Genomic DNA, 20,727 nt, shown 5'->3' on the forward strand with positions numbered 1-20,727 from the left:
CTGCAAGACAGAATGAAGCCTAAATCTCTTCTGGAGACATGGGATGACGATCAGAACGAGAACAGATATCACCGATATGTTTTATCCAGGAAATATGAGACTTTAGAGGAGATCGAATGCCAGGAAAAAGCCAAGGAGGAGAAGAAAGCAAAAAAGAAAGCAAAGTACAAGAAATATAAAAAGGTAATGCACATCTTCACATTTTAATCATTTTAAAGGTGAGGAATTATTTTGCAGGAGATGAAATTAAACTGTAGATGAAAAACAAATGTAAATTGTTCATAGCTGCTATAATGTCAAAACCGGGAACAACTTTAAATATAAAAAACAGAATGCCGTGGAGTCAGAAAAATGTAACACTGCTGATGTGTTGTCTTTTATTCTTTACATATACCACACATATCTTTCCCTATTGGAATTTATTTATTTTATTTTTATATTTTTGTTAGAATTAGGTTTATATTGACCTATGAAGCAGTACTGATGATTAACATCATCGTATTTCTTCATCGAGGGCAGTCGTGGCCTAATGGTTAGAGAATCTGACTCCTAACCCAAAGGTTGCGGGTTCGAGTCTCGGGCCAGCCACGACTGAGGTGCCCTTGAGCAAGGCACCGAATTCCCCCCAACTGCTCCCCGGGTGCTGCAGCATAAATGGCTGCCCACTGCTCCGGGTGTGTGTTTACGGTGTGTGTGTGTGTGTGTGTGTTCACTGCTGTATGTGTGCGCTTTGGATGGGTCAAATGTAGAGAACGAAGTATAAAAGAACAGAGTATGGGTCACCGTACTTAGCCGTATGTCACGTCACTTTAACAGAGTTTTGCTTTGTGTTGCAGAATGTAAGGAAAGCTCTGCGCTACAGCTGGAAGTGTCTGTTGTTGGGACTTCAGAACTTCACTGTGGGATATTGCACACCCAACATTCTTGCTGCATCCATCCCTGAGTTATGACCAAGCTCAGACAAGAGGAGAGCAAATCATTTATGAGAAGTCAGCCGGCCCGAAGAGACGATTCGGTGTCCTGGGTGGCATTGAGACTCTTGTTTTTAGGATCTATTTGGAAAATTGGAGCAAAATAACAATGGTTCAGTTTTTAAAAACCTGGAACATCCAGATAATAATAAAGGCACAGGAAGAATTGCATAAAGTTTTAATATCTCATTAGATGTGACTTTTAATTGTGATTCCTTTTCAGTTGTGTTTTATTTTTGGTATCGATTTGTCGGGAATTATATTTCTAAAATTGCTTAGTTGAAATATAATAAGCATTAAATTAAATTTTAACATGTATTTTTTTTTCTGAGATTAAAGTAAGATTTTGCTCGACTTTGGCAGGATTTAAACACGCACATTTTTAATCATAAACCACTTTATTATTGTGCCACTTAGCAAATTGTTTCTAGTCAATTCTGTCTATTTGTTTCTGGTTCGTTCATCAACTCCGCTCGAATTGTTTAGCAACACATTGTTCAGCAGATCATAACAGGATGTTCTTGCAAAGACCAGAAACGCCGGGTCAAGTATCATAAAGTTCAGAGACTATTTTCATTACTGCCATGAATTCCCCTTTGGTGATTCACTCGTTCCCTATTTTTTAGTACTTTGTGTGATCATTGTCACCCATTAAAGGAATCTTTAATATTCGATTAATTAAAGATTTTTGAGCCCAAAAAAAAATGTAAAAAATGGAGAAAGTGTTTATTATCTGAAAGGGTGCAGGCTGCATATTGACACGTACTCTGTATTGTACTTGATAACAGTCTGTATATCTGTGCATTTTTATTTCTTTTTTTACATTTAATATCAGATTGTAAACTATTAAACAAATGAGCTCATTAGACATTTTGTCCAGGATTCAGAAAATGTAGCTTTGAACACTGTGTTAGATAGAATTTGTATATTTACTGCTAGAGAATTAAATACTATAAAACAATCCTATAATAAATACTGTGTAATAATAATAATAATGCTGTGATGTAATCTTTAATCTTTACATCCATTCAAAAACCATTGTTCTGGATCGGAAGAACGCTGGTTGAGTGTTGACATTTCATAGCTCCAGGTTTCCTGGTTTGATCCTGAGAGAACTTCACTGTCTGTGTGGAGTTCCTGTACGTTTTCTTCCTGTGTCTGCATGAGATTTCCGGTTTCCTTCCGATCTCCAAAAAACAGTACTGTATGTTGATTGTATGATGGGTCGATTGTTAGGTGTAAATTTCCCCATATCAGAACAAGTGTGTGTGTGTGTGTGTGTGTGTGTGTGTGTGTGTGTGTGTGTGTGTGTGTGTGTGTGTGTGTGTGTGAGTTTGTGTGTGTGTGTGTGTGTGTGTGTGTGAGTTTGTGTGTGTGTGTGTGTTTGTGTGTGTGTGTGTGTGTGTGTGTGTGTGTGTGTGTGTGTGTGTGGGTTTATGTGTGTGTGTGTGTGTGTGTGTGTGTGGTGTGTGTGTGTGTGTGTGTGTGTGTTTGTGTGTGTGTGTGGTTTGTGTGTGTGTGTGTGTGTGGTTTGTGTTTGTGTGGTGTGTGTGTGAGTGTGTGTGTGTGTGAGGTGGTGTGTGTGTGTGTGTGTGTGTGTGTGTGTGTGTGTGTGTGTGTGTGTGTGTGTGTGTGTGTGTGTGTGTGTGTGTGTGTGTGTGTGTGTGTGTGTGTGTGTGTGAGTTTGTGTGTGTGTGTGAGTTTGTGTGTGTGTGTGTGTGTGTGTGTGTGTGTGTGTGTGTGTGTGTGTGTGTGTGTGTGTGTGTGTGTGTGTGTGTGTGTGTGAGTTTGGTGCCCTGAATACATCTTTATTGTTGATGTTGGTACAGTATTATTTGACATGGCTAATGTGCATTAAAATAAATAGAATTATTTAATTTAAATCTCTAACACAATAAAGTCTTATTAAATATTGTAGGAGTTTAAGGCAGTGCATTATGGGGGATTTGAATAGTGTATTGTTTATTATATATATTTTTTTATTATGGATGGAATATATATATATATATATATATATATATATATATATATATATATATATATATATATATATATATATATATTCTGTATTGAATGAATGGGGAAAAAATGAATGAATTAAATAATCGTAATAATTTTGTTTGTTGTGTTCTTTGACACACAAGGATTTTTTTTGCACGTTGTTGTCTTCTATGTTTGAATGTGAGCTACTGAAGAATGTGTGCGAACTCACTGTGAGGTTTTACAAAGTGTTGCTTATCAGCTCCTTCACTCTGGACAAGTGTTTACAGTCCAAACAGTTATGGACACCTGATCATTAAACTTGTTGAACATCCCATTTTGGATCTAGTCCTTCCTTTTGTTGTTATAATAACTTCCACTCTTCAGGGAAGGTTTTCCACTAGACTTTCGAGCATGTCTGTGTGAATTTGTGTTGGTTCGACTACAAGAGTGTCAGTGAGATCAGACACTGAGTCAGGAGGTCTGGGGTTCAGTCAGTGCTCCAATTCATCACAAAGTTGTTCAGTGGGGTTGAGTCAGAGTCAGGGCTCAGGACTCGAGTTCTTTCTCTCCAAGACTTCACACACCGTGTCTTCACGGAGCTCTGTGCTTTGTGCACGGGGACGTCGTCATGCTGGAACAGCGTCTGTGCCTCTTACATCCAGTGAAGTGAATCTTTAACACTAGAGCACACAGAGACGTTCTGCATAACTGTGCGTTTCCAAATTTAAGAGAAGACCCACATACGGACGTGAAGGGTAGAATACTGTACCTCAAATTTAGTGTTATATACCCCAAATTTTATTATACACCTGTTGGTAGGAGATCGTATCTGATGTACTATGGGCTCAGTGCAGGACACTCGAGTGAAGATCAGGTTTCCACATAGGTTTGTTCATATGATGCATATATTGTGGTTAAAATGTTATACAAATGTGATACCATCACTCTCTGCCACTTCTACTCTCTTCCACAGCTTTTACTGAATACAAGCTCTCTGGGAAGAGAAGAGAAGAGAAGAGAAGAGAAGAGAAGGAGAGGGGAAGAGAAGAGAAGAGAGGAGAGAGGAGAAGAGAGAGAAGAGAAGAGAGGAGAGAGGAGAAGAGAAGAGAAGAGAAGAGAAGAGAAGGAGAGGGGAAGAGAAGAGAAGCAGGGAGGGAAGAGACGAGAAGAGAAGAGAGGGGAGAGAAATAAGAGGTGGAATCGATCTTTCAACTCAATAAGGGATGGACTCTCCGTAAGCGAAGGTAAGTGTCTCTTTTCATTCCCTCTTTCCTGTCTTGTTTCTCTCCTCTCCTCTATTCCTTTACTCTCTCTTTTCCTTTCCTCTCCTCTCCTCTCCTCTGTTTTCCTTTCCTCTCCTCTCTTTTCCTCTCCTCTCCTCTCCTCTGTTTTCCTTTCCTCTCCTCTCTTTTCCTCTCCTATCCTCTCCTCTCCTCTGTTTTCCTCTGCTCTCTTTTCCTCTCCTCTGGCAGGTGAAAATGTGGAGCTTTCACTCCAAACTTCACACACCGTGTCTTCATGGAGCTCTGTGCTTCATGCACAGGGGATGTCGTCATGCCGGAACAGCGTTCAGGGAAGAACCGCAAATGGAGGAAATGAAGATCAGGTGTCCACATAGGTTTGGTCATATGATGCATAAAATGTTATAAAAATGTGACACCATCACTCCCTGTCTCTTCCACTCTTTCCCACAGCTTTTATTGAATACAAGCTCCTTCACAGATATTTCACAGCTCGGCAGATGGCGCTGGTGAGTCAGGTGGCGCTGCTGCTCCACTGCGAGCTGCTTGAAGTCTCTTACGAAGAAGTGAAAGTAACAACATGGCGGGATGCATGAAAATGAAGGAAGAGTTTTATTTGACAAACGTTAGAACAGGAAGCGTCGCGTTTGTTCTTTTGTTTTTCCTTCATCTTTTAAACCTCACATTCGGTAAAACACGTCTGTAAATGTATAGAATAGTTATTAATGCCTAGAATAGGTAGAGTTTATTGAGTAACTGAAGGTTTTACAGCCATAAAAGCTGTTGTTTATGTTGTTGTTGGTTTTAGTAAGTGGTTAATGTTCTTATTTAGTTACTATTCAGCGTTATAAATGTTACAGTAATGACTCTGCTGTGTTTATGTACAGCTACACGCAGCATTATCAACATTAAAGATGGACAAGAGGTGAAATTTCTTGAAGCTCAGCACTTTTGCTACAACAACCCGACTCCAGCTCCTGGATGGAAGGAGACCTGGACCAGGATCCAGGTACGTTTAGTACCAGTGTACTTACGTTTACACCATCGAACAGTCACCTTTATCCAGAGCCATTTACATTTTTATATAATTGTGGGTTAAGGGCCTTGCTCAGGGGCCCAACAGTGGCAGCTCGGTGGACCTGGGATTCAAACTCATGACCTTCTGATCAGTAGTCCAACACCTTAACCACTAGGCTTCTACATACTTATTTATATATACTCACCTTTCCTCTCTTTTCCTCTCCTCTCTTTTTCTCTCATCTCCTCTCTTTTAATCTTCTCCGCTCATCTCTTTTCCTCTCCTCCTTTCCTCTCTTTTCCTCTCATCTATCTTTTCCTCTCATCTCTTTTCATCTCCTTTCCTTTCCTCTCCTTTCCTCTCATCTCCTCTCTTTTCCTCTCCTCTTCTCTCTTTTCCTCTCCTCTCTTTCCCTTTCCTCTCTTTTCTTTTCTTTTCCTCTCCTCTCTTTTCCTCTCCTCTGACAGGTGAAAGTGTGGAGCTCCAAGGAGCTGAAGGTGACTGTGGTGAAGGCTGAAGAGGAGCTGGAGGAGCTTGAGCATTTCAGTATCTGGTCCATGGTGCAGCACTGGATCAATGAGCAGACTAACGAGACCAGCGTAAGCATCAGCCTTTTCAACCAGAAGACCTGTTTCCGTGTGGATCCTTCAGACACCCAGGTGTCCTACACCGTAAAATCCAGCCGAAGTGAGTCTGCCATGCTTGTTACGTTACAGTATCCGTTCACTTGGAGTTCGAGTCTCACAGGACAGAAGCAGTCACTAAATTGTCGTTTGTCTGACGTAGGATTCGACATCTCCCTGTTTCTGGTGTTTCTGGCTGGAATCTCTCTGTTCTTCTTTGCAGATTTGCTCAGCAGGTGAGTGACATGAAAATACAGTGATTTATAACACCGTATGGAGCTCATGGAAAGAGACAAGTTTGTGACATCATCTAAAAATAAAATCCCCTAACCAACAAATCTGTTATTTCTAATTACACTGCACTGTTAATCATGTGGATCTCTACCAAATCTGGGCTCAAATGCTGTGCCCAGATCGGTCATGAGATAAAAAGCACCCGATGTGACATGGCACATTTTAAGTGCATCTGTATTTTGCCTGTCTGCTGCTGGTTGAAGTAAAATCTCCTAGTCTGGAGAGGCCAAAGAAATGGAATTTGCTCGTTTGTCTCGCGTCCATGTCGGCGATCGAACGTTTTTATCACGTCTCACTCCACAGCGGTGTTAATATGAAGCTCATATGAAAGTAAACACTCAGGACTTTAAGAATTTGTAATGTTTCATAAGTATTTCTGTTTTTTTTCCCCTAGAATACTAAGGGTGATTATATGCATAGAAAATATCCACCAAACCCCCACAAACATCATATTTTCCTAAACAAATGTTTATATCAAACCCAAGTCTGCTCTCTGATATGCCCCAAGTGTTTGGTTATGAAAATACAGTATAAGGATATCAACAGAGGGAAAAACCCGCATCTCACATCGAAAGCCAACAGACTCCTGACTCGTTTTAGATCAGACTCGTGGTGATAAAATCATTTGTTTATACTGAATGAAATGAAAATGTCCCAAAAGCTGATTTTTTTTCATCCTGCCAGAATTACGTGTTGTCATCTTTCTATGATGACGCGTTCTATGTTTTGTTCTCTTAAAGGAGTCAGGTGTTCTACTACTCAGCGGGAATGAGTACAGGCATGATCGCTTCCCTCATCATCCTCATCTTCATCCTAGGACGTTTTTTGCCGAAGGTCAGCGTAAACACGTTATCATCATTATCTTGATTCGTCATCGAAGGAGTGTTTTTGAGATATATATATCTTTAGAGTTTCATGCATTTTCTTTATTGCTTATTGTGTCCAACAGAAAAGTCCTTTCTATTTGCTGTTGGTCGGAGGCTGGTCCTTCTCTTTGTACGTGATCCAGCTCGTATTTAAAAACCTGCAGCTCATCCTTAAAGAGCACTGGCACCTGGCTTTAGGTAAATCTCTTACATAAGGATTGAATGTTTGGGCTTATACCACAGTCATTCTTCAATCTGATTGGTCAGGATTCTATTTATTTATTTATTTCATCTGATGGTGTTTTTTTTTTTTTTTTCTTTCTGTAGGCTACACCGCAGTGGTGGGGTTTGTCAGCTTCGCCGTGTGTTACCGCCACGGGCCGCTGGTGGAGGAACGCAGTATAAACATCTTGTCCTGGACGCTGCAGATATTCGGCATGCTGCTGATATACGCTGGCATTCAGGTCCAGCAGGTGGCGCTAGCGATCATGGTGGCTGCTTTCTGTGCCAGGAACCTGGAGTACCCGGTGACCGTAGCTTTTACTCTGTACGAGTGAGTAACAGGGACCGAAGGTGTATCAAGGCATTTATTTATATTTATTCTTCTGACAAAGAAGTTCTGAGTCTCAGTTCAGTCTCAGCAGACCCTTAGATACGATTTCAGGATGTTATCTTTCCTACACACACACACACACACACACACACACACACACACACACACACACTTGCCAGTCTGAACCTAAATGTACAGATAATCGTTGACTGAAACACATCATGCAATTTTTGACTATGATTAACACATCAATTAGTTCTCTAAAATGTTCTGGTGAAGTTCTCTTTCTTTTGAAATCCCTTACTTCCTTTACTGATGGTCGCTGTTCGAAACGTAACCGAGAATCCTCTCGAGCCGCTGACGTCACACACACAGGCCGCTCCCACGAGATGCTCCTTCGGCCTCTTGTCGTTTCGAAAATTCAACCTCTGCAACTAAAACAGAATGAACTCGTTTTCAAGACGCACACCGGACCTCCCGAATCACTGACTGTCCTCAAACCACATCTAAACTCCCCCCTCTTACTCAAACATGTTTAGCTTTAAAGAAATAAATAAATAAATTAGTGTTGTCCTTGTGCTTTTCTTGTGTTTTTAGACCGATTGTATTCACTGGTGAACTAATAACTAATATGACTTTAAAAGTCACCGCTGCTCTGGTTTGTATTTAAAAAGGAAGCTGAAGCCCAAACTGTGCTGGAAACCGGAGCCTCGGCGCCTGCTGACAGAGGAGGAGTACCAAAAACAGGCCGAGGTCGAGACTCAGAAAGCTCTGGAAGAGCTGAGGAAGCAGTGCAGCAGTCCTGACTTTAACACCTGGAAAACTGTGTCCAGACTGCAGTCTCCCAAGAGGTCAGCAAATCATCATCATCATGAGTCCCTCGGAATATGAAGCGTTTGATAACTGTAGTTATGATACAGAAACGATACAGATACATTCGAACGTTTATTTCCGACGAGTCAAACTTTACAATGGTAAAGGTATAAGGAGTAAAGGAACATCGCTGTCGATGGCAGCTGTAGGTTCCATCAGTCGTTTCTTCACCAGCTGGTTCTCTTTTCTCTCAAAGTCAGTACAATGAAAAGCAGCTCGTCGTGCAAACAAGAAACAAATCGCAAACTGTCGGCTGTTTCAAAGCACCGACGCTGGGAATTCCTTCCGTGACGATTAAATAGACGACGCGTTCGCAGAAAGTTACCCGTACCCATAAGGAATTTTGTAATCTTAGTTTTAAATCTTAATTGTCCGTCGATTAACGGCAGGTTTTTATCATGAGATTATGTACAGCATCCATCACTTCACTTCAGCTTATTAATACAAACAGTCCTACTGTCAGTGTTACTGTTAAAGAAAAGAAATTGACGGCACCCGACCAATCAGATGAGAGATTTTTTTTTATTTATTTACATAATTTTTTTTAATAGGGGTTCCAAACTGCATGTTGTCGACTAATTTCTTTTTATTTATCCTCAAAAGAACCATCGATGATTTTCAGTATAATGTCAGTAAAAGCTTTGGAATAAGAGTTAACGCCGGCTTTAAACGACACGGACGCTGCGTGACGTGACTTTGACTTCCTTTCTGTTCTCATCGCAGGTTTGCTGACTTCATCGAGGGCTCTCCGCATCTGATGCCCAACGAAGTCTCCGTGCACGCTCAGGAGTACAGTTTCGGCAGCTCGCTGTTCGAGGACGAGCTCTTCTCCACGGACGAGGAAGACGAAGGAGAAGCGTGGGAGACCGAGGAAGACGAGAAACAGAACGTGTCATCACGGTGGAGAAACCCAGAGAGAAAAAACTGAGGTGAGGAAATAAACCTGCTCCTGACTCCGTAGCAACGACCTGAACGTGAACATGAAGAAGCAAAAGCCATATGTGAGGTAGGAGCCAGGATTGAGGCGCTCCTGATTGTACACCAGCGCAGAGACCTTTCAGCTGGAACAGTTCGATTTTGACGTTAATCAGGACGACCAGCGAATGTTTCCCTACATAAAGGGGTACAGATAACATTAACGCACTCGTGTTCAAATAAATCCGAGCCATCGTTATGCTTGAAGAGGATCCAAGATCTTTTGTTTTTGCAGGTTGGTGACATTCTAGCGTGTGCATCACACACACACCCTGTGTTTTTTTGTTTTGTTTTTTTAAATTATGTATTCTACTGAATTGTTTTTTAACACAATGTTACAGGCATTTGTTGGAAGTTAGTTTTTTTCTAGGTTAGACACATTTAATTTACTGCCTCGAGTGGATTTTTTTTAAGAATTAAAATAAAAATTATTTATAAAAAAAAAGGAAATGGGTTCTTTTGTGTCCAAAGTTGGTTTTGAGGGGGAAAAGCAGCACACTAGGTGGCAGCAATACCATGTAGGATTAGTGGCATTTATGGGTTCTCCAGTTTCCCCAATTATCTGTGTGTGTGTGTGTGAGAGAGAGAATGTGTGTGAGAGAGAGAGAATAAGTATGTGTGTGTGTGTGTGTGAGAGAGAGAGAGAGAAAATAAGTTTATGTGAGAGAGTGTGCACGCACAAGAGAGCGCATGAGTGCGTGGGTGGGTTTTGGGGGAGTTGAAGGGGTGAGAGAGGGGGAGTTTGTGTGGGTGGGTGTTTTTTTTTTTGGGTTGTTTTTTTATTTATTTGTTTGTTTGTTTGTTTATTTATTAATAATATGCTAAGAATGTAAAATAAAAACTCCAGGTCACACAAAACGATCAAAACAGATAAATGCTGATGAGGTTCATTAGTTTGTCTATAAACAAAACAAGGTGAAGTGTTAAACCTTCCCGCTGTATCTGACCTGCACAGACGCCTTTGCCCTGTGGAGGATGTGCAACAGAAGCTGAGCGGGTTCATGATGAATGGTGTACGATGATGACTTCATGCTTCTTCTTTTTTTTAACCTTGATGATTCTGTTGATTTCATAGTGAAGTGAAGACACTTGTTATTGGTGGTCAGTTTAAAAAAAAAAAAAAAATACTGGCATTTTATCTTGTTTCCCACACGTGTGAGAACCCACGCCACGAGAACGGTCAGTTCTCTCTTTGCTGTGCTTTTGTGCTTCGACACACATCAGCGCTGTCGACGTTTAACTCCCCCGATGTGGCAATAAAACCCGACTCCTTTTCCCCTAAGCACGCATCAGAAGGCAGATTACGGCTTAGTTCCCCTTTAAACGCTCTGGCTCGGCTGATGGTTACAATCCCGACACTTTTATTCAAATGGTGTGGTGACGGTGACCTTCAGAAGTCAGAATGAGCTCCTCTGCCGATATCCAGGAACCATGAATAAGCAGAAACACCTCACACTGTCTCCTTTGTGCTGTGCTGTGTACCTCGCTGAATGTCACTCAGCTTTTGCTTTTGCTTTCCCTCCAGCTGAGATTCGGACATGCAAATTTTCTCGTGAACTTTTTTTCTCTCCCCCTCCAGCGATGATGCAAATGTTTGTCGAGTTCCTGCCGTCTGATGGGTCGAGCTGCCTGCTCGGTATTCTTCGGTAGTGCCGATGGGCCATTTTGCATGTAGTTCCCTGGGAAAGAGATGTGTGTGACATGCTATGCAAATCTAAACAGAAATGCAGGGACTCGTTTTTCCTCTCGCCAGGTTTTCTTTCCTGCGAGAAAGCCGTGAGAGAGGAATGGGGATTCCCATCAGCATGGAGCTGGAAATGGGCTAACCTCGTGTGGAGGCAGCATGTAAAACACTCGGATTTTCCCAGGGACAGACAGGTGAACCTACACAGGTAGACCGGCGGCACGTGTAATTCCCCACCGATGGACCGCAGATCTGCTTATGGACAGTGGAGAAGGTGGGAGTGTGTTGGGTTTCCTCCTGGTGATTGATAACGCCCACTTCCTCGTTTGTACGTGAGGTTCCCTTTGTGGTCCGTGATCGAAGGGAGGATTCCCTTGTTAACATGCAGCTTTTACCAAATACTTAAGGTTTCATAAACAGCCTAGAATACCTTCATCAAATTAGGATGACGTGAGACTACTAGTAGTTTTTATCAGACGTTAGTTCGGTTTTATTGCATTTTTAAGGTGATGAAAGGATCTTGTGGACATGACAGAAAACAGACGGGTGATGCTATTATATCAGGATTTACAGTATAATTGACAGTAATAATATGTACAGTGCATCGTTTATTCGTTTGTTGCCCACGAATGAGCCTGTTTAAACGTGAAAACACACACAGACGTGAACGGGTATCGTTTATCGTAGCCGTCGACATTTATGGCTACGAACGATATAACAGATGCATATAAAATAAAATATGCATAAAAAATGCATAAAAAAAAAAAAAGTGGTATCCAAAAATAAATACAGTATGCCACATTGTACACCCAGAACTCTAGCTGTAGAATATGATCAAATGTGTAGTTTTGTTTTTTTTTTTTTTGCTTTATAGTTACTGTTTTTTTTTTACCCCAAACGGCATGCGGTCGTTCCTGCGATAACTTGCTTCAGATGTACGACTGAGTCTGAAGTAAAGCTGGACCTTGATCGTGTAAAAGGTTCCGAGTCTCTAAACGGTTCCCTTGTTTAAAGACGTCGGCATCCTGTATAAATATCACGAGTAGTTGAGGAAAAAACTGCACGCCGCAAAGCGATGATGGAATCTAGACTGAGGGGGAAAACGTGATCCACGTGACGATCGATACACATAAAATGAAAAACGTGAGACGAGGCACTTCAGAGACTAAACAAATGATGAGACGTTGATTACAGCGTCGACTACGAGGTTTCCAGAGAGGAGTCGGTTTAGATAAATCCCACTGATGGGGGGGGACTGATGAATCGCTTCTAAAAATGTAATATTTACTGTGACCCGACTGTTTTGGTTTGTGATCAAAATCAGGCTTTTTGAGAGCGAGAGAGCGATCAGGTTCAGGCGTCTGTAACTGAACAGCAGTGATCATGACAATATAGTCTGTATTCTTTTAAAAAAAAAAAAAAAAACACTGCCTGCAGTGGGCCTTTCATCACTCAAACTTTCGACATGGGACTGCACGGTATCCAGATCTCCACTTGTGTAAGCAGCTCTGAGTCTGACCGATAACCTGAACACGTAACGAAGTTGTAAACAGGACGGTTTTTAAAATCCTGCTCACACACACAAATTCAGATCGAGCCCGCCCGCCCGCTCCTGAAAGAACTCTGACCGCCCTGTCGTGAAATCCTGACCAATCCGCTGAAAGGATTGCTCGTCCCTCAGATTCCCCGAACAATTCTGCCCACAACTGAAAGAATTCTGCCCAATTCTCAGAATTCTCACTGCTCCCAGGGCACTCCCAAAATAACTCACGATTCCTATTCGCTCAGGAAATCATTCTGACCAATCCTGCTCAATCCCAAAAAGAATTCTGACCAATCCTGCTCAATCCCAAAAAGAATTCTGACCAATCCTGCTCAATCCCAAAAAGAATTCTGACCAATCCTGCTCAATCCCAAAAAGAATTCTGACCAATCCTGCTCAATCTTCCCGACACTTTGTCCAAATTGTTTCTATTCCCATATCTATCCCACCCACTCCTGACAGAACAATCCCTAACAAATCCTATTTTCTACCAGATGAATTCCAGGCACATAACGTTTGCCCAAACCTGCCCTTCTAACCACAGACAATTTGACCCCTCCTGCCTGCTCCGGTTAAGCGTCCACACCGATCCTGCCCCTCGTTTGTATACACGCCTGTGATATTTTCTACCAGACTGGGTTCTATTCTATGGATTTTGGAACATGAACTGACCCTTCAGGAAACTAAAAAATAATGAACTTGGCCTTAACCTCGGGTGATCCATATCTGACTGACCACATGGGGTAAAATCCACCTGCCCCTGCTTTATTTATTGGCTCTTGCAGGTCTGGATCAGAGTCCCGATGCACGTCTATACATTCAACTCAAACGAGAGCATGTTAACATCAGCTCAGCCAATATATGTGTGTTTATGTACATCTACAATGTGCTTTCCGTGTGTTACTCTATTATTGTGCGTCGCTGTTCGAGAAGTCAGACTTCTACGATTGTCAGTCATTTGACTCGCTGAGTTTGTATCTTGGGGGTTGGGCTGGGGTCGGAGGTTTGGTGCACTAGCTCTGATCCTTAATCCGTGTGTGTGGTTGGATGTTTTTATCCTTCTACAACTTTCTTTCACTTTAATCGTAGACGTTCGTCGGAAACTCGCTCTGTTACCGGAGTCGGCCTCGTTTAAGTCTCGGCGTGGAGGTTTTTTTGTTTGTTTGTTTTTTTACGTATGAATAAATAAATAGATAAATTCACTTGCGCTTGGAGTGAATTTGTCGTCTGAAAAAGCTTCTCCGGTTCCGGTGAAGAAAAAAAAAAAAAGATGGGAGAAAATACTAAGCAAAATTTGAAACCGCAGGTCCTTTTGGATACAGTGTAAGAAGTTCAGTTCTGTTGCTTCCTTAGCGTCAGCTCTTATTAAGAAAAGGCTGAGAATTAAACTGAAAGACTTTGTGCTACCGTCCCCTTTACCTCCTGACCGCCTATCTGTAGGCTGCATCAGTATTTATTGATGCCGAACAGACGGACTCCGTGGAACTGAGGCAACTTGGGAAGGAGGACGCTGAGAAGGGAGCTTGTGTTGATGAGGAAATGGGTGGCATCGTATTTGGTGTAAAAGCTGGCCAGGATGTACCTAAGAGAAGACAAAAATCATATTATTATTATTATTATTATTATTATTACATCAGTGGAAAATAATAACCTGTCAGTACACGGAGGAGACTTTCTGGTGTGGAGTGATTAGTGATAAATTCATGATGTGCCAGAGAATTTCTGGCACAGCGCTGATGAATTCTCCAATCTGATTGGTCAGTTGGTGTTGATTTTAAAGGGTTTCTTTTTTTTATGGTTGCCACCAAAAAGCTTGATTTTTAAAAAACTACATAAACGCAAAAGTGTGATGTCGTCTCGTGACGTCGTCTGTGGAATATCTGCTGTGACGCTCAAAGAAACTGCAAGCTCCCCTGACTATCATCAGCATCTGCTTGATTTTGTGTTAATTTTCTGCAAAAAATCATGAAATCCTGGAGGGAATGCTTCATTTTTTTACAACAAGATGTCAAATCACAGCTGATGCCCTTGATATAAAAATATTCTATATTATAATATAGTTTATATAAAATAAAATATTAATGTTTCCAAAGTAGCGGCTAGTTCATAGCGTTTATTGGGATGTTTTCTGTAGGGAGAACGTGTCAGTAAGCGTGAGAGAGAGACAGAGTGTGAGCAAGCGTGAGAGAGAGAAAGAGTGTGAGCAAGCGTGAGAGAGAGAAAGAGTGTGAGCAAGTGTGAGAGAGAGAGAGAGTGTGAGCAAGTGTGAGAGAGAGAGAGAGTGTGAGCAAGCGTGAGAGAGAGAGAGTGTGAGCAAGCGTGAGAGAGAGAGAGAGTGAGCAAGCGTGAGAGAGAGAGAGAGTGAGCAAGTGTGAGAGAGAGAGAGTGTGTGAGCAAGTGTGAGAGAGAGAGAGTGTGTGAGCAAGTGTGAGAGAGAGAGAGAGAGAGTGTGAGCAAGTGTGAGAGAGAGAGTGTGAGCAAGTGTGAGAGAGAGAGTGTGAGCAAGTGTGAGAGAGAGAGAGTGTGAGCAAGCGTGAGAGAGAGATTGTGAGCAAGCGTGAGAGAGTGTGAGCAAGCGTGAGAGAGAGTGAGCAAGCGTGAGAGAGAGAGAGAGAGTGTGAGAGAGAGAGAGAGAGAGTGTGAGCAAGCGTGAGAGAGAGAGAGTGTGAGCAAGTGTGAGAGATTGTGAGCGAGAGAGAGAGAGTGTGAGCAAGCGTGAGAGAGAGAGATTGTGAGCAAGTGTGAGCAAGCGTGAGAGAGAGAGTGTGAGCAAGCGTGAGAGAGAGTGTGAGCAAGTGTGAGAGAGAGAGTGTGAGCAAGCGTGAGAGAGAGTGTGAGCAAGTGTGAGAGAGAGAGTGTGAGCAAGCATGAGAGAAAGAGAGAGAGATTGTGAGCAAGCGTGAGAGAGAGATTGTGAGCAAGCGTGAGAGAGAGAGATTGTGAGCAAGCGTGAGAGAGAGAAAGAGTGTGAGCAAGCCTGAGAGAGAGTGTGAGCAAGTGTGAGAGAGAGAGAGAGAGTGTGCAAGCGTGAGAGAGAGAGTGTGAGCAAACGAGTGAGAGTGAGCAAGCATGAGAGAGCGAGAGTGTGAGCAAATGAGAGAGAGAGAGAGAGAGTGTGAGCAAGTGTGAGAGAGAGAGTGTGAGCAAGCATGTGAGAGTGAGAGAGAGAGAGAGAGAGAGAGAGAGAGATTGTGAGCAAGCGTGAGCGAGTGCGAGAGTGTGAGCAAGAGAGAGAGTGTGAGCAAGAGAGAGAGTGTGAGAGTGCGAGTGAGCGCGAGAGAGTGCGAGTGAGCGAGTGCGAGCGAGTGAGTGCGAGAGAGTGTGAGTGAGCGTTTGCGAGAGCGCGCGAGCGAGCGTTTGCGAGAGCGAGCGTTTGCGAGAGAGCGCGAGCGAGCGTTTGCGAGAGAGTGAGCGCGAGCGAGTGAGTGAGTGTGTGTCGGCGTGCACAAGTGAGAGTAAGAGAGTAAGCACGAGCGAGAGAGTGAGTGTGTGTCAGCGTGCGCACGTGAGAGTAAGAGAGTGAGCACGAGCGAGAGAGTGAGTGTGTGTCGGCGTGCACAAGTGAGAGTAAGAGAGTAAGCACGAGCGAGAGAGTGAGTGTGTGTCGGCGTGCGCACGTGAGAGTAAGAGAGTGAGCACGAGCGAGAGAGTGAGTGTGTGAGCGTGCGCACGTGAGAGTAAGAGAGTGAGCACGAGCGATTGAGTGTGTGTCGGCGTGCGCACGTGAGAGTAAGAGTGAGCACGAGCGAGAGAGTGAGTGTGTGTCAGCGTGCGCACGTGAGAGTAAGAGAGTGAGCACGAGCGAGAAAGTGAGTGTGTGTCAGCGTGCGCACGTGAGAGTAAGAGAGTGAGCACGAGCGAGAAAGTGAGTGTGTGTCGGCGTGCGCACGTGAGAGTAAGAGAGTGAGCACGAGCGAGAGAGTGAGTGTGTGTCAGCGTGCGCACGTGAGAGTAAGAGAGTGAGCACGAGCGAGAGAGTGAGTGTGTGTCAGCGTGCGCACGTGAGAGTAAGAGTGAGCACGAGCGAGAGAGTGAGCGTGCGCACGTGAGAGTAAGAGAGTGAGCACGAGCGAGAGAGTGAGTGTGTGTCAGCGTGCGCACGTGAGAGTAAGAGAGTGAGCACGAGCGAGAGAGTGAGTGTGTGTCAGCGTGCGCACGTGAGAGTAAGAGAGTGAGCACGAGCGAGAGAGTGAGTGTGTGTCAGCGTGCGCACGTGAGAGTAAGAGAGTGAGCACGAGCGAGAGAGTGAGTGTGTGAGCGTGCGCACGTGAGAGTAAGAGAGTGAGCACGAGCGATTGAGTGTGTGTCGGCGTGCGCACGTGAGAGTAAGAGTGAGCACGAGCGAGAGAGTGAGTGTGTGTCAGCGTGCGCACGTGAGAGTAAGAGTGAGCACGAGCGAGAAAGTGAGTGTGTGTCAGCGTGCGCACGTGAGAGTAAGAGAGTGAGCACGAGCGAGAAAGTGAGTGTGTGTCGGCGTGCGCACGTGAGAGTAAGAGAGTGAGCACGAGCGAGAGAGTGAGTGTGTGTCAGCGTGCGCACGTGAGAGTAAGAGAGTGAGCACGAGCGAGAGAGTGAGTGTGTGTCAGCGTGCGCACGTGAGAGTAAGAGTGAGCACGAGCGAGAGAGTGAGTGTGTGAGCGTGCGCACGTGAGAGTAAGAGAGTGAGCACGAGCGAGTGAGTGTGTGTCAGCGTGCACACGTGAGAGTAAGAGAGTGAGCACGAGCGAGTGAGTGAGTGTGTGAGCGTGCGCACGTGAGAGTAAGAGAGTGAGCACGAGCGAGTGAGTGTGTGTCAGCGTGCACACGTGAGAGTAAGAGAGTGAGCACGAGCGAGAGAGTGAGTGTGTGTCAGCGTGCGCACGTGAGAGTAAGAGTGAGCACGAGCGAGAGAAAGAGAAAGCGGCTGGTGAGGGAATCTACAGCTTATCGCTGCTATACCTTAAGAGATAGCAGGAACATGTTTCATGTAACTTCAAGTGTAACTATAAATGAAAACAAAGACACCCCCCCCCTTAATTAATAAATTAAATAATAATAATAATGATAATAAATAAATTTGAATTGTTCATAATCTGATGTGGTGTAAGAGGAATAAAAGACTGCAGCTTTGAATTGTTGATTATTGTCCTAAACCATAGCTGTACATTCTGGACTTCATCCTTATGTTTGTCCTGCATGAGGTGGCAGAATAATCATCAGACATGGTGTATTGTTCATTATTGTAACACCTTACATGTGTTATTTATCAGACACTGTGATCCCATATGTGTCTAATGATCATCATGATGAGCATCACTCTCCATGATGTGAATGTTGTATCCTAACAATTATGCAATTTCCACTGGACAGACACACACACACACACGTTTCTCATGTGGTGTCACTAGGAACTCACAGCACTATGGGTGAAATGGTGAGGAATTTTCTTGATGATGTGAACTGGATGCCATAATCCATCTGTTCCCAGTGAGTGAGCAAGCGGGCTTTTCCCTGGTCTGGCGTCTCAAACGGAGTGCCCTTTACCGTGTGAAGGAACACGTACATGGCCTGGAAAATAAAACACACAGTCAGCGCTCGACTCCAGGACCAGAATAAGGAAGTTCGTTCGAAGAGTTCAGAGCCGAGACGTCCGATCTTTTCGTTTCGGGAACGTTACTTCCTTCTTGAACGGACCTGTCACTGAGGATCGCTGACTAACTATCACTGACTAATATTTACTCAGAGCTGAATCACAGGTGTTCTGCTTTCTCCTATGTGCAAATAAGGCAGTAGAGTAACAGAGGCATGTTCACGTCTATGTTCAACAGTAAAACAACTCTACTGGTGACAGTCAGCTCAAATTATTCATTATCTTTGTCTCATCTTTCTGCTCCAAATTTATTCTAGGAAAATTTAAATAATAATAATAAGAAAAATCAAAAAAAGTTTTCTGAATGCATTTCCTGCAAGGTTACATTTCTCTGGCATATAATTCATAATGTTTTTATTATTATAAAAAGGTCTCATTATTATTAAACTGTAATTCCATCATTTTACTATTAATAATTATTAATTATATCTATATAATTAATAATTATTAATTATATCTATATAATTATATAGCATGTTTTTCACAAGGTTTGTTATACAGCATGTTTTTCTCTATGGGTGCCAATATTTCTGGTTTATGTTCTCTCTGGGCTTTTACTCTAAATTTTACTGAATTAATAGAACAGTTATGGTTTGTATTCGTCATTCTGCTAGCACACAGATTAAAAGAAGAACCTTAGTGCCCAGAGTCTGTTACACCGATGACACAATATCAGTCTTCTGAAACATTCAAATATTTTCCCAGGTCTGAAAAGAACTGCCTTGAAATAGCCTTATTAACGTCCTGGAGAGGTACAAATTAATCTCGGTGCTCGTATAAGAAAGAAGGAGATAAAACCCTAAAGTGAATATGTAGAGAATTATTCACGACGGCTGTGTTCACATTACAAGCTAACTTCCACAGTTCTGATGTCTGACTCAGGACAGATCTGTTTCTCTCAACGGTTCACATTTGTAACTGTAAATAACTCTTGTCTGTACCTGTTCCCTGAAGCACACAAATATCAAGTTCTAACATCCATCAAGCCACGTGAATTCCTGATCTGTGCCACCTATATCGGTGTGAGCATAGCCACTGTACCCAACATGCATCACTCCTTTAAATAAATTGCATCTTGCATAGACTGACCAGATTGTGAATGACATTGGTTAAGGTCCACACGATCGGCACGCTGAGGAAAGGGATGCTCAGTAAGACGATGTGTAGGACGACGGTCAGCAGCAGGTAAGTGAGCCAAATCCCTCTGCTGTTCATCACCCTCGTGTTGGGGTTCACCTCGCTGTGAGCGACGCCCACATTCATCCTGCAAGCGCTGTGAGTAAAGACAAGAAAGGTTATTACAGTGGATATTAACATAAAAATAGAGAAAAAGGTCATTATAAGGAAAATAAAATACAAAATTCAAGATTTATATTAGATGTATTTAAATGTGTTTGTATTTATCCTTAATGAGCAAGTCAGAGGTGACTCAGGTGACTGTGGGGAGGAAAAACACCCTTGAATGGTAAAGGAAGAAACATTGAGAGGAACCAGGGGTACCCTCATTCTCATTTGGGTGACACCGGAGGGTGTGATTATAAATATACACTCCGTCATACGTCGTATCGATGAGGAGGTTGTTGTCCTCAAAGACCACATGCAGTTGACAAAAAAGAGACACAGACTAGACTTTTTCTAGCAGGGAAGTGCTTCATTATGTTCTCACCTTTTCTTTCTCCAAATACTTTTGAGGTTATAAATAATAACTCCATCATAGAAGTTGAGCAGATGGTTCAGATACTGGACTTGAGCTGTGCAGAGTTACATCAGACAGAGACCTGAGATGAGTGTAATGGCGATGGTGCTAGTTTTAGCATCAAATAAGAAGCCTTTCTTATTATTGTTGTTGTTGTTGTTGTTGTTATAAGAGGAAGCCAAATCATTGTAAGTTGGTTTGTTTATGCACAGAGTACAGCTGAGAAGGTTTGGTGACGGAGCTGAAAAGACTAAAGCGCTGCTGCATCACGTCAAAAACCAGACGTGTCAATGATCAGTTTAATCTAAAAACAGTATTAATTATAAATGTTGATATGAAAAAGTGAATTTTTGTCCCTTTAAGACCTTTATATAATGTATATTATAAGTTTTAAACGACACCGTGAACGAAATTCGGTAACTTCAAATAAAATCGTTTATTTATTAAGCTAGTTAGCTAGCAACCTTTGCTAACATACTGTTAAAGGATTTACACCCAGAACTGACACCATATTCAAAAGGAAATGTGTCCGTGAGTCAAATCAGAAGGTGTTTATTTCAAACCCGACGATTAAATCGAGTAAAATAGTGAATAATAAACGCGACTATAAGACAGATACACACCTTGACCGTAACCAGGAAGTCACGAATTCCAGATTAGCTTCTGCTCTTTCCTGTTTCTGATTGGCCGGCGTTCCGTTGACGACGCCTCCCTTTCGTGTTTCTGATTGGTTCACTATCTACCCTCATAACACTATTTTCAGAAAGCAGTGGGGTTT

At 42.8% G+C, this 20,727-nt stretch overlaps 3 protein-coding genes across 7 annotated transcripts in view; 2 read left to right on the top strand and 1 right to left on the bottom strand.

Annotated features, from left to right (window-relative positions):
• Positions 1–1,963, top strand: part of si:dkey-126g1.9 (uncharacterized protein C1orf115 homolog) — a 2,033-nt gene extending 70 nt beyond the window's left edge. The window contains exons 1-2 of the mRNA XM_027134549.2: positions 1–183; positions 837–1,963. The exon at positions 1–183 is cut by the window's left edge and continues 70 nt beyond it. Coding sequence (XP_026990350.2) covers positions 13–183; positions 837–950 — 285 coding nt within the window. The 5' untranslated portion in view covers positions 1–12 and the 3' untranslated portion in view covers positions 951–1,963. The remainder of the gene's footprint in view (positions 184–836) is intronic.
• Positions 1,964–4,723: 2,760 nt separating this feature from the next.
• Positions 4,724–9,842, top strand: nemp1 (nuclear envelope integral membrane protein 1). Its single transcript, XM_027134562.2, has 9 exons — positions 4,724–4,884; positions 5,083–5,204; positions 5,681–5,900; positions 6,000–6,072; positions 6,871–6,964; positions 7,080–7,194; positions 7,324–7,549; positions 8,224–8,400; positions 9,146–9,842. Exons 1-9 carry the CDS (start codon positions 4,776–4,778, stop codon positions 9,348–9,350), a joined length of 1,341 nt encoding a protein of 446 aa, XP_026990363.1. The 5' UTR covers positions 4,724–4,775; the 3' UTR covers positions 9,351–9,842.
• On the bottom strand, positions 7,570–20,727 carry ormdl2 (ORMDL sphingolipid biosynthesis regulator 2). Of its 5 annotated transcripts, XR_003438788.2 has the most exons (6): positions 20,573–20,727; positions 19,343–19,526; positions 18,020–18,171; positions 14,044–14,206; positions 7,854–7,983; positions 7,570–7,673 (listed from the first exon to the last, which is right to left on the bottom strand). XR_003438788.2 is itself a non-coding variant. In XM_047807616.1 (5 exons), the coding sequence occupies exons 2-4, from the start codon at positions 19,514–19,516 to the stop codon at positions 14,071–14,073; spliced, it is 462 nt and encodes a 153-aa protein (XP_047663572.1). In that variant the 5' UTR covers positions 19,517–19,526; positions 20,573–20,727; the 3' UTR covers positions 7,570–7,983; positions 14,044–14,070. The 5 variants fall into 5 exon arrangements, 4 of the variants coding, with proteins under 4 accessions (XP_047663572.1, XP_026990365.1, XP_026990364.1 ...); XM_047807616.1 differs by having other exon boundaries at positions 7,570–7,983; XM_027134564.2 differs by lacking the exons at positions 7,570–7,673; positions 7,854–7,983 and adding an exon at positions 19,920–20,004 and having other exon boundaries at positions 11,545–14,206; positions 20,573–20,589.

Source organism: Tachysurus fulvidraco, chromosome 23, assembly GCF_022655615.1.
Source record: "Tachysurus fulvidraco isolate hzauxx_2018 chromosome 23, HZAU_PFXX_2.0, whole genome shotgun sequence".
Classification (NCBI taxonomy): Eukaryota; Metazoa; Chordata; class Actinopteri; order Siluriformes; family Bagridae; genus Tachysurus; species Tachysurus fulvidraco.

Coding starts and splice junctions, on each gene's coding strand:
- nemp1 (XM_027134562.2), top strand. CDS start 4,776: ATGGCGGGATGCATGAAAATGAAGGAAGAGTTTTATTTGACAAACGTT. Junction 4,885..5,082: donor TCTTTTAAACCTCACATTCG/GTAAAACACGTC, acceptor GTTTATGTACAG/CTACACGCAGCATTATCAAC. Junction 8,401..9,145: donor AGACTGCAGTCTCCCAAGAG/GTCAGCAAATCA, acceptor TTCTCATCGCAG/GTTTGCTGACTTCATCGAGG.
- ormdl2 (XM_047807616.1), bottom strand. CDS start 19,516: ATGAATGTGGGCGTCGCTCACAGCGAGGTGAACCCCAACACGAGGGTG. Junction 18,172..19,342: donor CCAATGTCATTCACAATCTG/GTCAGTCTATGC, acceptor TTTATTTTCCAG/GCCATGTACGTGTTCCTTCA. Junction 14,207..18,019: donor ACCATTTCACCCATAGTGCT/GTGAGTTCCTAG, acceptor GTCTTCTCTTAG/GTACATCCTGGCCAGCTTTT.